Genomic DNA, 15,388 nt, shown 5'->3' with positions numbered 1-15,388 from the left:
GGAGGGGCCGGCGGAGATCCGCGGAAGTGCACTTGCTGCAGCCATTTCCTGCTCTTTGTGCGGGCGGCGCGGAGCATCCCCCGCGGAGCATCCCGCGGCGCCGGGCATCGCCCCCGCGGAGCGCAGGTGAGCGGGGTGGTGGGCGCGGGGATGCGCGGGGGATGCGCGGCTCCGTCCCTTCCTCCCCTTCCTCCTTCCCGGGGGCTGCTCGGGGCCGTGCCCGCCGCCGAGCCCCATCTCCGCGGAGCCCCGGGCGGGCGGAGCGGGGCAGGTGCGGGCGCGGCGGGCCGGGATGCGCGGGGTGTGCGGGCCGGGATGCGCGGGGTGTACGGGCCGGGATGTGCGGGATGTACGGGATGTATCCCACAATGCCCCGAGCTACCTGCGGCGCTCAGCCTGCCCGCAGCCGCCGCACAGCGCCGGGGAAAAAAATAGCGCAAATCCTCCTTGTCCTTCCCCCGCCCCGCATCCCCAGCACGGGGGAAGGGGCCGAGCCGCGGGCCCGCGGGCGCTGCAGGCCCCGCCGCGGCAGCGCAAGCCGAGCCGGGGTGGCGGCGGTGCCGGGGAACGGGGCGCCCGGAGGATGCTGATGATGGAAGGGCGGCCCCGGCTCTGGGGCTCCCGCCGGAGCACCCGTGGCGTGGCAATATGGTGTTCCAGGGGGATGAGGGGGATGGCGGCGGCCCCGGGGAGCCGGAGGCAGCGCTGGGAATGAAGGGCTGGAGCGGCGGGCGCAGGTCGGGGCTGTGGCGTGGGGCGCAGCCGGCGGAGCCTCTCCCGCCCCGCCGGTGCCCGTGCGGGGGCCCGGGCTGCGCTCCTTTGTGCTCAACTTTGCCCCCGGTGCCGCTGGGAATGCCGCTGGAAATGCCGCTGGAAATGCCGCTGGAAATGCCGGGCGCCAGCCGCATCCACCGGGCGGAGGGGGCGGGAGCCTGTGGATGGATCCCGCAGGAAATTCTCCGTGGGTTGGAAGGACCGGCGAAGAACGAGGAGGAGAAGAAGAAGAAGAAGAAACGCAGTGAAGGCTCCCTGCGTGGCCAGGGCTGTTTTGGAGAAGGGGGCAGGGTGCCGGGTTTGTGTGCTGTCGGGGGACGCTGCCGGCAGCACAGCCTGGCCCCCTTTGCCATCTGCCGCTTCCCACGGGGGGTTCCTGCCTGGGGGCTTTGGATCACAAAGGTCTCAAAGAATTAGGCTGAGTCGCTGAAAGCCTCTGCACCCTCCTGCCCTGAGATACCGAAAGAAAAATCCCTCTCATGTTTTGCCTGATGACGGTAGTCTGGGGTAGTCACGGAGATGGGTGACTAGCCCAGTGTTCTGGTGTCACAGCCATACAATTCTGTGCTAATTCCCTGCAAAGGAGATTTCTTTTTTTCCTTTCCTCTGTACAGTTGATTGTTATTAATGAAGCCTAAGGAATAGCGGAAAAGCTTCCATTTTCTGACCAAGGTCTCTGGAGTAAAGCAGAATTCGCTGAATCAGTTTTGTTAACAAACAGTTAATATCTTTGCATGAGAAATGGGAAGATTTGTTTGGGGAGATCAATAATTGGTGAACTATTAACAATGCTGGCCTGTGGGATTTGGTTTCCCAATAAGTGCTTTAACTGTCAGCAGTGGGTTGCTTATAAACTTGCTCTAAATTTCTCAACTCTACCAGAAATGTAGTTTCATATACTTTGACCCGCTTTCTTTGGCACCAGGAAAAAAAAAAAAAATACTATTTAGTTATTCCAAAAGGAATAAATTCCAGAATAATTGTGTTCCTGAGAGACAAGGACGGTGCAAATGCTTGGAACTCAGCCCTAATGGGATGGCAGAAAACATAGTGTGGAGATAGAGAAAAACAGCTTCAGGAGTCATGCAGTTTGGCTTCCTTTTTTTAATGGGAAGGGTAATTTCATGGTTATTAACATCTGTGTCTGTGTAGGGCAGAGCCCAGCTCTGCCAGCCTCACTCACTCTGCCACGAACCTCCTGACTGTGGTGGTGGTTGCAATGACAACTCCTGTGCATTTTAGGCAGGAGTCAAACTGAAGTTTTACACTGTGAAGTTATTTTTTACTAAATATGTGTTGGTGGCCAGGATCTTTTATCCTCCTGTTGCTGTCAGGCAGTGGGTACCAGAAACTTTGCTTTTGTGCAGATAACACTTTGTTCTGCTGGGTATTTGTTGGGCCAGGATAGTGCCTGCCCACTGGTTTGATGCTATTTTTGGAGAAAAAGAGAGAAGCATTTTCACAGGGGTAAAACTAAATTCCGTGACTTTCCCAGGTTACCCCCGGGGCTGGGAATCAGAGCTGGAGAAGAATCTCAGATCGTCTGAGGGTGACCAGGTTTGTCCTCCTTCTCTACATTGTCACCTCCCCAGCAAAAGTCTTTTTGCTGCTCACCTCATCCCAGGCTCACAGGGCTTGGACTCTGGGCAATTCCCATTTTTCCTTGCCTCCTTTCCTGCTCTTGGAGCCTGCTACAGCAGCAGTGTGAGTGTCTGCTGTAGGAGCAGGCAAGCTGAAAATCCTGAACAGCCCATGCCACTTCCCCAGAGCTTTGAACTGTGCAGCCTGGGAGCTGAGCACACGTGCATGCAACATACCCATCATGGCCCTGCTTTTGAAAGTCTTTATTTCCCCAAGCTGCTTGGACAGTAAAGCAGCCTTTGTGCTTCTCCCTGCAGAGAGGATGATACTGCACCAATACTTCTGGGCAAGCATTTTGGCGGGGAAGGCAGGACATGCCCTGTGAGTTCAGACATCTGGGATGTCCATCCTCACTCCTCAGAGCCTTCCTGTGCTGCCTGTGAAATCTGGTCCCCTGGCTGCTGCAGCGGCATTCCCTGTGTCAGGAGCTTTTCCTTTCCATCTGGGGCTGGTGGGGCTGTGCCCTGTGCCTGGCTGGCTCCCAGCAGCATCTCACACAGGTCCTCTGTGTGATCATGTGGCTTTAGAAGCGTGTGAGATGGCCAGAGGGTTTGCAGCTGAGGTGTGGGAAGCAGAAAGTGTGGCCAGCACTGCACCCATCAGCACCCATGCTCCTGAGCAGGAGGGATGAGCAGCCCAGTGCAGCATGGGTTTCGCTGGGGTGGGGTTGGTTTCTGCCAGGCTCACCTTCAGTTTTGCCAAAACGTGCAGGACCGGAGGAACTTTGGTTTCTCTGAGCAGGGGCGGGATATGGAGGTGGCTCCTGGCCGCCTGTGAGCCCAGAGAGGCAGGATATGCCTCGGCTGTGCAGGTGGAAGCCTCGCCCCACCGTGCCTGTGCTAGGACAGAGAAAAGCCCCATTCCTGGGCAGGCTGCTGTGCTGCTCCCTGCTCAGGAGCTCAGCCCCATGGCCACATCTGCCCGAGCACTGTCACCAGAACACCACCACAGGCTCAGTCTTCTCTTGCCAGCGCAGCCACCCCAAAGCCCAGGTGGTGAATGGCAGTTCAGGCTTTCTGGTGAGTGTCCCCAGGATCCCTGAATTCCCTGGGCTGGAGCCTCTTGGCCTCTGCCAGATTACCTCACAGCTGCCCCCTTGTCTGTGCACAGAGGGGCTGGAGCGGGATTCGCAGCTGGGTTCACAGCCGGATTCACAACCCCAGCATGGCTGTGTTAAAACCTTTTTTGCAGAAAGGTGAGGGAGGGCAGCATGGGTCTGGGGCAGTAGGGTTTCACCAGCCATCCTCTCTGGATGATCTGGGGTGATGATCCAGGTCTGCTGGCCCTGGACCAGTGACCCCTCTGTCCCACACTCTCTGTGTGAGGCTGCTGTCTGTGGCAACGTGCTACGGACACGAGGCCCAGGGGAAGTCCTGGCTGACCACGCCGTTCCCTGTAGCTGCTGTTGGGTTCCTGGTTGGTCTTAGGAAAGGATAGATTGGGAACTGGAAGTCCCCATAAAAACTCATGAGTTAAATCCTCAAAGTCTGTAGTTTTTCCAGCTGCACCTGGATCCTTGCATTGCTCAGCCATGGCAAAGCACGGGGTGGGCTGGTGGCTGATTGCACCTCTCACTTGCAAAGCGACTTGGTGCATTCGTTTCTGTTCATGTATTTCTGCGCCCTTCCTCTCTGCCTGTTTGAGTGCAAGATTTTTAGGGTGGGGACTGGCTTCACCTCCCACGTGTGTGCACTGCCTGGCACAGCAGGACCCTGATGTTTGGTACTCTTTCTCCTGGGGTGGCCCAAACAGCAGCAATAATTTTGTCCCTTGGGTTGCTGAGCTCTTTGGGTGTCACAGGGTTGTTGTGGGAGTGCCTTTGGTTACAACAAATGGACAACACCTTGCACAAATGGCCTTAGAATTGGACTTAGAGAAAAACGGGGAACGAGCCCAAATAAACATCCACAGCCCTCAAAGCTATGAAGTGGAAAGTTTTATTTTCTCAAGCCTGAAGTATGTAATGAAGCATGAGTGAGTAGCCAGGAGTGTTGTTCTGGGATCCCAGTGATGAGTCCTGAGGAGCTGGAGGGTGGTGGTGGAGCGTGGTGGGCAGTTCTGTGTCCAGCTGTGGGGCTGGGCAGGCCAAGCCTCCCCTGCAGAGCAGCCCAGGGACCCTGCAGGCGGCCAGGCAGGGAGGAAGCTGCAGAAATGTAATGTCTGGGTTTGACAGTTGCTGCAATTTGTAACAGGAAACCATTTTACCAGACAGAGGTGAAGAAGGAAACAGAAATTTGAGTGTGGAGGGGAAAAGCTGCTTGAGATTTTGGGTTTTTTCCAGGCACTCATTCAGTGATGTTTCAGCTGTAGGTACAACCAAACCTGTTTCTCGGCTGCCTGGTGCCTTGGGGTGGCATTTGTGGAGCAGCAATGAGTTTTGCCAGGCTCATACATATTCCTGCAGCCCACAGTGATGAGGCACAGCTACAGACTCCTTCTGACCCAACGTGAAGCCACCCCAGGAGTGCACACCGTGCCTCCCCCTTAGCTGTGGCCCTTGCTGGGTGTGTGTGTTTGTGTGTGTCTGTCCGTGGATGTCCCAAAGCCATTATCCTTCCTGCTCCCCGTGGGGGAAATAAAAAGCAAACTTACTTTCTTGGAAGCAGTAGGAGATGCAGTTGTGACCAAAGGAGCTGCTGTGGCTGTCCTCGAGGGATGTTCTGCTGCTGTTGTATTTGGTGTCCTGCCTGCTGCTGTGTCTGGCACAAAAAAAAAAGTTGCAAAAGCTTAGAGAAAAGCCGAAGAGATGATTAAAGGATTTGAAAACATGCTCTGTAATGAGGCAGGCAAAGAGCTTAGCTGGCTTGCCGGGTGTTGTATTGAAATGTGTGAGTATCTCGATGGGAACTTTGATTTAGGGAGCTCTACTGTCCTGCAGATCAGAGCAATGAAACTCAAAGGCTCACAGTTTCAAACTAGACAGGCTCTGAGTGAGGCAAGAGGCACTGGAGGGGGTGTGACTTGCTAATTGAATGAGGTGTCAATATTTAAAGAGTTCTCTCTCTGCAAATGTCCAAGTGCAGCAGGGTGTTCTCGTGGGAGACACAGGCTCTAGGTCAGCAGCAGCTATTGCTCAGGATTAGGCATTAACTGGGGAAGCCCTGTGGCTGTGATTACTCAAGGGCTCAGCCTGGGTGACAGCACTGTCCCCTCCCGTGCCTGAGCACTCACAGCCCAGGTGAGTGGCAGGGGAGATGGGGACACACGGGTTTGTTCTGTGGCTCCCGCTGGGCGCCCGCCTGGGCCGAGCACCAGGGAACTTTCAGAAATCTTGCCCTTGGATTTTACTTTGTGTATTTATTTACATTTTTGCAACTGGCGCTGTTGGCAGCTCCAGGGCGGGCCGGGACTGGGCAGGGGATGCCACGTGAGTGGTAAAAGTAGGGAAATTTAACAACAACTTCTTTTTTTGCTGCTTGCAGTGCCACAGCTTCGCCTGCACAGCACTCGAGCCTTTCCAGTTCACCCCTGGGAATTAATGCAGTTGGTTGTTTACAGTTTCCAGGGCTGTTCATGTGTGTGAGAAGGAGAGCATGTGAGTGTCGGCATCCGTCATACTTCCCTAATCAGGCTGCTACAGGAGATATTCGTGATAGCACCGTTTTGCATTTCGGAGTACACGCTTTCACCCGGGGCTGCTAAAGCTGCACTGCAGCACCCAGCTGCTCTGCCTGAGAGAGTTTTGCATAGAGTTAAGAGAGAAGTGCCTGTGTGGGTAGCTGTGTTTCTCTTATTCTGCATTCCTGCTCTGCTGTTGAATCGCAGAAGGAGAGAGATGACGTAGAGATGTAGGTTTAATGCACAAGAAAAGGGAAACCAGATGAATTGGGATTTTGTCCCCTGCAATGCCAGCCAGTCGTGGCCCTGGTTTTGTCCTTTCCCGTTCAGTCTCCTGCCTGCTGGCTGGTTGTCCTGTCTGTCTATCACCCTCTCTTTTGCTTTGGATTTAGCAGGGGAGCTGAACGTCTGCAGCCATGACGACTCACGTCACGCTCGAGGATGCCTTGTCCAACGTGGACTTGCTGGAGGAGCTGCCCCTGCCAGACCAGCAGCCGTGCATTGAGCCTCCTCCCTCCTCCATCATGTACCAGGTGCTTCAGCTCCCCAGGCACGGGGTAGGGAGGGTTGTTCCAGTGGCTCTTGCAAAGCATGGGGCCACACGGTGCTGCGAGAACCAGCCGAAAACATCCGGGGCTCGGCGTGTTGGAGGAAGCCTTCAGAACAGATCTGGCCACAAATCTGGTCCCAAGGACTTTACAAGGGAGGCACCAGACATTGATGAAAGGGACTTTTTTAAGGCCGAGTGAAAATGAGGACCAGAGTGCATGAATGGGTAGGAAGCAGGAGATAAGATTTGTGATAACAGCAGAAAGTTCTCGGCCGTGTTTATTTGTGCACATATTTCTGTGCTTCCTTTTCGTGATCGTGCGTGCGCCGAACTGAGCAGGGCAGGCTCAAAGTCCTGCCTGACTTTGGCTGGCTGTGCCCCCAGCACAGCTGGAGCTGCTGGCATGCAAGGAGGGCAGCTGCTAGAGCCACTTTTCTCTGCCCTGAACAACTCAGACTTAGCAAAGCTTGGCAGGGGCCCAGGGCACGGCTGAGCTCCTGCTTTTGCTTCCACAGTGGGATGCCTGGGCTGCTTGGCCACCACACCCTGCCCTATAGCACACACCCAGGGTTAAATATAATAAATAGGGGGTTCCTTTCTCCATCCTGAGTTGCTGGCTCACCCGTGGCAGTGTATAAATACACCAGCACTGTGATTGTTGTGCCTTGCACACGTGCAGGGCTCTGGAATTACAGGAGCTCTTTCAGCAGGTCAGACCCCAAGCTCATTCCAGAGCCTTGGTATCTCTGTGGGTTATCAGACCCAAAGGTCATTCTGGGCTGTTCAAATTTCAGCTCTCCCTGAAAAATCTTGATGTAACTATTTGCTTCTCTCTTCTTTCAATAAATTCTTAGCCTTTGCTGGCTTGTGTCTCAGGAGGGGCTCAGGGTGCAGCCTTTTGGCACAGCCTCCTTTCAGGGCTATGAGCTGTGCACGCAGCTGGGCCTAAAAACCTCCTCTAAGCTGGATGATCTGTGCTCCCAGCTTTCCTACTCAGGAAATCAGTTACTGAGGTGAGTGTGGTCTCTGCAGTGCTGCTGTCATCACAAGGAGCAGCTCTGGGTGCTTGGGTCCTGCAGCTGATACCATCAGCCAGCCTTGGCAGAGGAAATGTCCAAGCACAGAGCACTCCAGAGAGCCAGGGGAGCTGCTTTTCCCTCCCCCACCTGCCTCTACAACTTCTTGCTCCCCTGTCCCAACCCAAAACTGTGTCACAGCTTCCAGAACAAATGTTTGTCCCAGCATCTGTCTGTGCTTGCAAGAGCAGCAGTAGCACTGATGATAGCACCTGGATGAGGGCTGACTTTCATATTTATGTTTTCCAGACAGCTCATTCCCTGCCCTTTCTCTGTGTTTATCCCATCCTGCTGACAGGATGTGGTCTTCCCCTAGCAGCCAGGGCACAAACAGAAATTAATAAGGCTGCATCTGTCTTTGAGTTACCAAGCTAAAATCCTTAGAAATAATTGCTGTAGCTTTTCTCTCTGGTGTGGCTGCAGTATTGATTTTACAAGGGTTTGTCCGTCCTGACTGCTGTATTTCCACACATATTCCCTGCAGGGTGGCCACGTGTGATTCCAAAGCGTCTCAGGGTGTGTGTATGTATGAAACTATGTCAGACCTAGAGGTGCAGCCCCTCAAATAGTTCACAAGCTCCTCCCAGGAGTGCCCCAGGAGCCCTACTAATTCTGCTTTTTGCCAGCACCTCCCATGTGAGGCTGTTCCAGGTGAGCAGGCAGCCAGCTGTGTTTTAATCCCCGTCTCTCCGTTTTGCCCACAGGCTAATTTTGACACCAACTTCGAAGACAGGAACGCCTTTGTGACAGGCATTGCCAGGTACATCGAGCAGGCCACGGTGCACTCCAGCATGGTGAGTCCCCCAGCAGTGTCCCCGGGGTGCTGAGCCCCCAGTGCCTGCCCTGTCCCAGCAGCACCCCTCTGTGTTTCAGAATGAGATGCTGGAGGAAGGCCACGAGTACGCCGTGATGCTCTACACGTGGAGGAGCTGCTCACGAGCCATCCCTCAGGTAGCCAAGCCCTTCCCAGGCAGGGGTGCTCCCAGAGCACCTCTTTGGTTTTGTGAGTGTGGGTTAGTTTGGAGCGGAGAGAGGAGAACAGAAAAAGCAAAGCAAGCTAGAGCAGGTGATGCTGAGACCCAGGCATGAGGAGATTTCTGCTGTTGATTGAGTACTTTATATGGTTTTTTATGCTTTTTATGCTGCTGTGCTGCTGTTGCCTCCCCTGGCTACACCAGCAGAAGGCTGTGGCTAAGCTGATGGCAAGGCAGCACTAGAAATCATCTGGTTTAGTGCCCTCTCTGTGACATTTGTGCCTCCCTGAGCAGCTTGTGGGGTCCCTGCCCTTTGCCCCCGTGCTCCCCTCAGTGCTGTGTGTGATGGAGGAGCAGAGAGCACCAGGCCAGAGGGTTCAGTTACATACTGACCGGGTTTGACCTTGCAGTGACCCCTGTGCTTTGCCGTGGGGCTCATGGATGTGCCCAGGGGGGTCCTGTGCTCAGCCCCCCAATCTCCCTGCTTGGTTAGGTGCAGCTCCCTGCTACATCAGAGGCTGTGGCTTCACAGGTGAAGGACAGAGCCTGCACCTGAATGTGCAGCACTCCTCCCTACCCCGACTGCATCCTCATGGCCAGTGATGCTGGTGGGGTTCTCAGGGCTGTCCTGGGCAAGGCCAGGAGCTGGACTTCGATGATTTGTGTGAGTTCCTTCCAGCTCAGAGTATTCTGTGATTCTGTGGCACTGCCTGACTGCAGTGTGGCACACCAAGGGGACATTAGATTGCCCACTGCAGTGAGGGCAAGGCTCCATTGGCGCTGCCCCCGTGCCAGGCTGGCTGCCGTGTCCTCCCATGCCCTGAGAAGCAGCTGCTGGGCTGCTGAACGTGCACCAGAGCTGTCAGCCCCATCACAGCCTTCTGGGAGCAGCAGCTGCAAACAAAGGCAGAGCAGGACAGCAGGATGCCCTGGGCAGCTGGTGTTTTCCCTGTAAGTTTGATAATGACTCCAAGTCACTGTTTTGGAAGCGAGATGGATGACAGCTGAGTAAGCCCTTAAATTTACCTTCCCAGGAGTCTGGTGACAGTTTATTGCTGTCAGCCACAGACGAGCCCAGTGATTTTGAGTGGATCCTCAGCAGAACCAGAATAATCCCAGTGAGGCTCTTGCAGAGCAGTAACCTGGTGCCTTGTGTGTCTTGCCACACAAATCTCAGATAGCTTCGTGCTACAACATTCCCACATTACACAGCAAGTGCAGACTCTGTCTTGCTTGTGTTCTGTCCCAGACAAGTGCATTAGGAGACTTCTATCCCCCAGAGTCAGGATTGTGCCCTTTTAGAATTCGTGGAGAGAATTTCAGGTCTGAAACATCCCCTTTTGCTTTCACCTGTTGTGTTGAGAACCAGCTCCTCCTCAGGTCCCTCTGTTGTCCTCGAGTGGGGACAGGAGTCCCTGTGAAACAAGGAGAAGGTGGTGCCACAGTGACCCACAGCTGGCTTAGAAGCTGATGCTGGCATGGGTGATTTTCTTTGCAATGCAGGTGAAATGTAACGAACAGCCAAACCGAGTGGAGATTTATGAGAAAACGGTGGAAGTCCTGGAGCCAGAAGTCACCAAGCTTATGAAGTTCATGTATTTTCAGGTAAGTGGTCAAGGAGAGAGGCAAAAATAATCGATTTATTTTGGTGTTAACATCCTAAGCAGGGCTGTGCTGTCCTTGCCTGCCAGGAGGTCTCTTCCACCTGAGCAGAAACCTGAGACCTGTGTGAAGGAAAATCTGTGTGTCCCTTGCTCAGCCCCAAAATCTTCTATACCGGTTAGGAAAGAGCACACCTCAGCCATTCAGGGTCATGGAGAGCCAGAGCCCCCACTGTTGGGAGCTAAGGGTGTCACGGGCTCCTGTTTTTCAGGGATGCTGGCTGATGTGAAGAGCTGGTTCTCCATTGCCATGTGGCAGTCACAGAGCTGCTGTGGGCTCCCCATCACCACCTGCAGTTAGAACTGACTGCAGCTGAGTTTCACAATCATTTTTAGGTTTTATATCCTGTGAGGTCTCCGTGTCCCACCTAAAAAATGCAGCCGGATTTTGCAGAACCCCCCAGACTTGTGGCAGCTGCAGCTGGAGCGTTCTTTCTCCCCTCGAGCACTGAGCGTGTTTGTCAGCAGTGATTTGCAACAGTGCTTCATTGCACGGGAACAGCAGGGAGAAACCTTGGAGCCTCCATCCCCAGCCCAAAAAATGCTTTTTTTAGGGGAGCTGGTGGTGGGTGGAGGGGTTCCGTGGTGGCGTGTGACGCTGTGGCCGTGCCCCGCAGCGCAAGGCCATCGAGCGGTTCTGCAGCGAGGTGAAGCGCCTGTGCCACGCTGAGAGGAGGAAGGACTTCGTGTCCGAGGCCTACCTCCTCACTCTGGGCAAGTTCATCAACATGTTCGCTGTCCTGGACGAGCTGAAGAACATGAAGTGCAGCGTCAAAAATGATCATTCTGCTTACAAAAGGTGAGAGGGGACGGAGCGGTGGGAATGGGGCAGGACTGCGCCTGGTCTGACCACACTGAGGGCAGGAGATCAGGGCTGGAGATGGGGTTCTGTGCTGTCCCAGGCTCTCTTTGGCGAATTTAGGCAAATCTCTGAGCCCTGTTTCAATTCCCTCTTGGTGAATAGAGCCGTGGGTGCAGGGGGGTCTGAGGCTGCAGCATCGCTGCAGGTCGGACAGGGAAGCTGGGTGGTGACAGCCTGGCTGAGTGACCCTTGGTGACGTTGGATTTGTCCCTTCCAGAGCTGCCCAGTTCCTGCGGAAGATGGCAGACCCCCAGTCCATCCAGGAGTCCCAGAACCTCTCCATGTTCCTGGCAAACCACAACCGCATCACTCAGGCACGTCCCTTCTCTCTGAGCCACCGAACCTTCCGTGGGCAGGGGGAAGCAGTGATCTTGCTGAGGCTGACAGCACTTCACAGCAGGCTGTGGCAGCAGCTGTTGGCTCTTTGCCACTGATTCTGGTGGTCTTTTGGTCAGGCTGTGTAATTCTAGCAGTGTCTCCTCGTGTGTCGTCCTGGGTGGCTTTGAAGGTCTCTGTGTCAAGACAAAGATGAAGGTTTAAAAGATGTAAGAAGAGCTCTGGGAGGCGAAGGTTCTGCCAGAGCTCCATCCTCTGCAGCTGCAAAGGGACTGGAGCTCAGCCCCCATGGCCCTCCACACTTCACAGGCTCTGCTAACCAGTTAAAATATTGCACAGAGACAGGAGTCACAAGTTTGCTCAGTCACCCTCCTTTGCATCTCATTGATGTTTGGGTGAGGTGATCATTCTGATGAGGGGTTGTCCTGCAGAGGAAGATTGTTCTTTCCAGGTGGTACCATGAGCTCAGTCTTCTGCTGGTAAACTTAAGAAAAGCACACAAATGAGGTTTGAAGGAACCTCTTACTGTTCTACTCTTCATCCTTCAAGTGTTTCCTCCCTGGTTTCTGCTGTTCCTCTGCCCATGTGTGTAATGTGTCTTCTGTTGTGTTTCAGTGTCTGCACCAACAGCTGGAGGTTATCCCTGGCTATGAGGAGTTGCTGGCTGATATTGTCAACATCTGTGTGGATTACTATGAAAACAAGATGTATCTCACCCCCAGTGAGAAGCACATGCTCTTAAAGGTGAGCTTGGGCCATGCTTGTGGGGCTGGGTGCTTGCATAGTTTCACTGTTGTTTTAGTAAAATGAAATTCACTCCTAGGACAACACCTGTCTTCAGTTTCTTGGTTTTTTGCTCCTTTGGGCTGACGTGCATCCCTTCTCTGCAGAGACAGTGTCCTCTGCTCACACGAGTTGCTGTGAGTGCTCTGCAGGCAGCAGCAAAGCTGCTTTGCTTCCTCCTCTTCCTGTTCCTTTCCGATCCCTGGTGCTTTGTGTCCTCTGCTGTGGTACCTCAGTCCTCCCACTCACCTCTTTTTGTAGCTGGACAGGCAGGACATGGCCCAGAGTTGGGGATGTTCCCCCCAGTGCTCTGTGGTGGCAGCTCTGCTGGGCAGTGCCATGAGCTGCCTCTGTTCCTGCTCCAACTTGGACCTTGTCCCATCAATCCTCTGCTGTCCTTTGTGGCCTTCTCCCTTATTCCCATATAAAAATCTTCCTCTCTCCCTTTCCTCTCCTCCCCATCTCCATCTCTCTGTCTTCCCCACAATCCTTCCCAGTGCTGCCAGCAGCTCTGCCTGCCTGCTGCTAGGCACATGGTGGGTGAGGGCACTGGTGGGTGCCTTACATCCTCCAAGGCTGGGAGGGGTTTTTCTGTTGTGCTTGGAAGTGCAGGATCATGGGCTTGACCTGTGTAACTGCAGAGGACGTTGTAAAATCACCACCAACTTTGTAACCCAGAATTCTCTTCTTGATGCCCATTCCCAGCAGTAATTCCCTGCAGAAGGCAGATGCTCCCAGGTTTGTTTTTCTGGCTGTAAAGAGTCCTCATGATAAACATGCCAAAGTATCTCTTTGTTTGGTGTATTTGTCCTTGCTGTCAGTCAGTTATTGGCAATGATTGCAGTCACTATTACTATAAAAAGTTCATTACAATGGTGTGAGTCAGCTCAGGCTCTCTGAAGGGTAATGTGGGCAGTTTGGCTCTCTGTAATGGTTTGCACTGAATTAATGGGGTGGGGGGAGGGAAACCAACCCAGGAGAATATTTTAAATTCTTCTCCAGGAGTAAACTTTTGCCTTTGGGTGGAGAAAACTTTTGGGTTGTTGTTATGTGGAGAGAGGAGGAACAGATAACCAAGGGAAGCATCCTGTGTTCTTGCACAGACAGCAGAAGCAATCCGTCGTGTGTCCTGTGCCTACCATGTGCATCCTGGCAGATACAGGCACATTTTAAACATTTCCTCCTGAGGGTCAGGTGCTACCAGGAACCTGAAATGGTCTTTCCTCGTGCTGAGTGATGGAGAGCTGTCTTTGACTTGTGCTGCTGACTTCATGCTGACAAAACCTTGCCTTTCCATCTTCTCCAGGTGATGGGGTTTGGCCTGTATCTCATGGATGGGAATGTCAGCAACATTTACAAGTTGGATGCCAAGAAGAGAATCAACCTTAGCAAAATAGACAAATTCTTCAAGGTCAGTGCCCTGCCTGTGTGAGGCCGGTGTTTATTGCAGACCCGTGGATTAGCAGCCAGTACCACTGCAAGAAACAGGCCACAGGAAATCACTTACAGCTCCAAAAAACCCAGGGGTTGGGAAACTATCTAGGCCAAAGGCTGAGGCATGGAATTGCAGTGAGCAGGCGGGGCACAGAGCTGCAGCAGGGGTGAGGTGAGCAGTGCTGACCCTCAGTGCCTGCAGGGCAGTGGATGTGGAGCAGAGCTCCCAGGGCTCTGGAGCTGCAGCTCTGGCTGCTTCCTGCCCAGGGGCAGAGGATGGAGAGGCTGTCTCATGGATGAGGGAAGGACGTGCCCGACTGACGTGGCTTCTCTCTCCTTGCACGTTCCTGAGGCAAGTTTGCAGGCTCTGTGGTTTCAGGCTGCCAGCAAAACCTGGCTGCTTTGCTGAGGTCTCTGTGGGTGATGGTTCTGCTTCTCTTTCCCTCTGCAAGCTGCTGAGCTGAGGGACAGAGGACAGTTTTATTTCATGTATAAACTGTGCTCCCTGTAGCTTTTGGGGGAGTTTGTGTCAGCTGGGACTTGGAGGTGCTCAGCGAGATCCTGGAAGGGTCGCTCTGTGGTTTGATGAACTGTTTTTGTCTTGTCTGAGATGTGGGTTTTGGGGAAAGCCCCATGGAACCTGGGTGTTCCCACTGGTGGGGTGGGAAGCAGCCACACAACCTCTCTCGGCTGAAGCACATCTGGCCATGGTCTGATCCACAGCTGGAGGCCAGGCTGCACTGCCCTGGGACCACTCAGCACAGGAAAGGTTTGGGATAACCCTGCTGGTGGAGAGGAGGGCTGAGAGCCCACACAGCACCTCAGGGAAGGTGGTGCCTCCTTTCCACTGCTTCTGGGCACAGGCTGGGGCTGGGAGGCACTTAGGGCTTGGAGCAGGTCAGCTGTAGGAGGCATGGTAGGATCCAGCAAAAGGCAAATGAATTGGTGGCAAAGACCAGGAGGACAGCAGGAGAATTTCCCAGATGGAGCTGTTAGTTTTCTTTGAGATTTACTGAGCTTGGAACAGTCCTTCCTGAGTCCTTTATTAACCTTTCCCCTGAGATGGAAAGATTAGTTTCTGCTACCAGCACTTGTTCCACATCAGGGAAAATGAGAAGGTGATGATTTGTGGGAGGGCACAGGGGGCTCCTTCTCTTCCCTTCTCTCTTCCAGCACGGTGGATTCTCCCTGGTAGCTCACCCAGAGGTGGGGTGAGGAGCCTGGATTGGTTGTGGTGTTGGATAGAGGGTGTCTCCCTGCTTATTGCCCCAAGGCTCAGTTTATGGGTGATGTGCTGGGTGTGTGCAGGGCAGGGAGTAGCTGAGCCCAGCTTTGATGGAAGGTTGGTGTGCTGCATCCTCTCCTGAGTGAGTGGGAGCCTATTTACCCCGGTTTGCACAATTTCCTGGTGACAGCCCCGAGAGCAGGGGGCCACAGACACCATGACCCTCTGGACAGGGCAATGATGAGGTGTTTAAAAACCCTCCCATCACTGGGAAGGCTGTTCTGCAAAGGTGGTTTATCATGTCATTCTTTAGAGTCCTTCTGGGTTTTCCCTGATTCAGCTTTCAACTAAGTCTCTAAATCTAGCCTTCAGTGTAATCTGTAGAGTTTGGTCATTTTGGTGCATTCAGACAGATTTGCTGGTCATTGCAAAGTGCTGTGGGCCATCAGAGAATGAGATAAAATACCTTCCATTGCTTGGAGTAACTTCCTCCTGTCCAGCTTGATTTCCATTT

General features: G+C 53.8%; 1 protein-coding gene across 7 annotated transcripts in view; it reads left to right on the top strand.

Moving 5' to 3' along the window:
• The window catches only part of CYFIP2 (cytoplasmic FMR1 interacting protein 2), a 49,316-nt gene continuing 33,928 nt past the window's right edge, over positions 1–15,388 (top strand). For 3 of the 7 annotated variants that reach the window (XM_040078129.2, XM_058422477.1, XM_040078125.1), the window contains exons 1-10: positions 1–126; positions 2,270–2,331; positions 6,366–6,506; positions 8,304–8,393; positions 8,473–8,550; positions 10,077–10,178; positions 10,852–11,033; positions 11,314–11,410; positions 12,048–12,176; positions 13,522–13,626. In XM_040078129.2, the coding sequence (XP_039934063.1) occupies positions 6,390–6,506; positions 8,304–8,393; positions 8,473–8,550; positions 10,077–10,178; positions 10,852–11,033; positions 11,314–11,410; positions 12,048–12,176; positions 13,522–13,626 (900 nt within the window). In that variant the 5' untranslated portion in view covers positions 1–126; positions 2,270–2,331; positions 6,366–6,389. Of the gene's footprint in view, positions 127–2,113; positions 2,332–6,365; positions 6,507–8,303; positions 8,394–8,472; positions 8,551–10,076; positions 10,179–10,851; positions 11,034–11,313; positions 11,411–12,047; positions 12,177–13,521; positions 13,627–15,388 lie in introns of those variants that run through there. The other 4 variants (XM_040078127.2, XM_040078126.2, XM_040078128.2 and 1 more) reach the window with 4 other exon arrangements.

The sequence above is a fragment of the Hirundo rustica genome, chromosome 14 (genome assembly GCF_015227805.2).
Source record: "Hirundo rustica isolate bHirRus1 chromosome 14, bHirRus1.pri.v3, whole genome shotgun sequence".
NCBI classification, from domain to species: domain Eukaryota; kingdom Metazoa; phylum Chordata; class Aves; order Passeriformes; family Hirundinidae; genus Hirundo; species Hirundo rustica.
The sequence above is the reverse complement of the archived record's forward strand: the minus strand, read 5'-3'. Positions and strand labels throughout refer to the sequence as shown.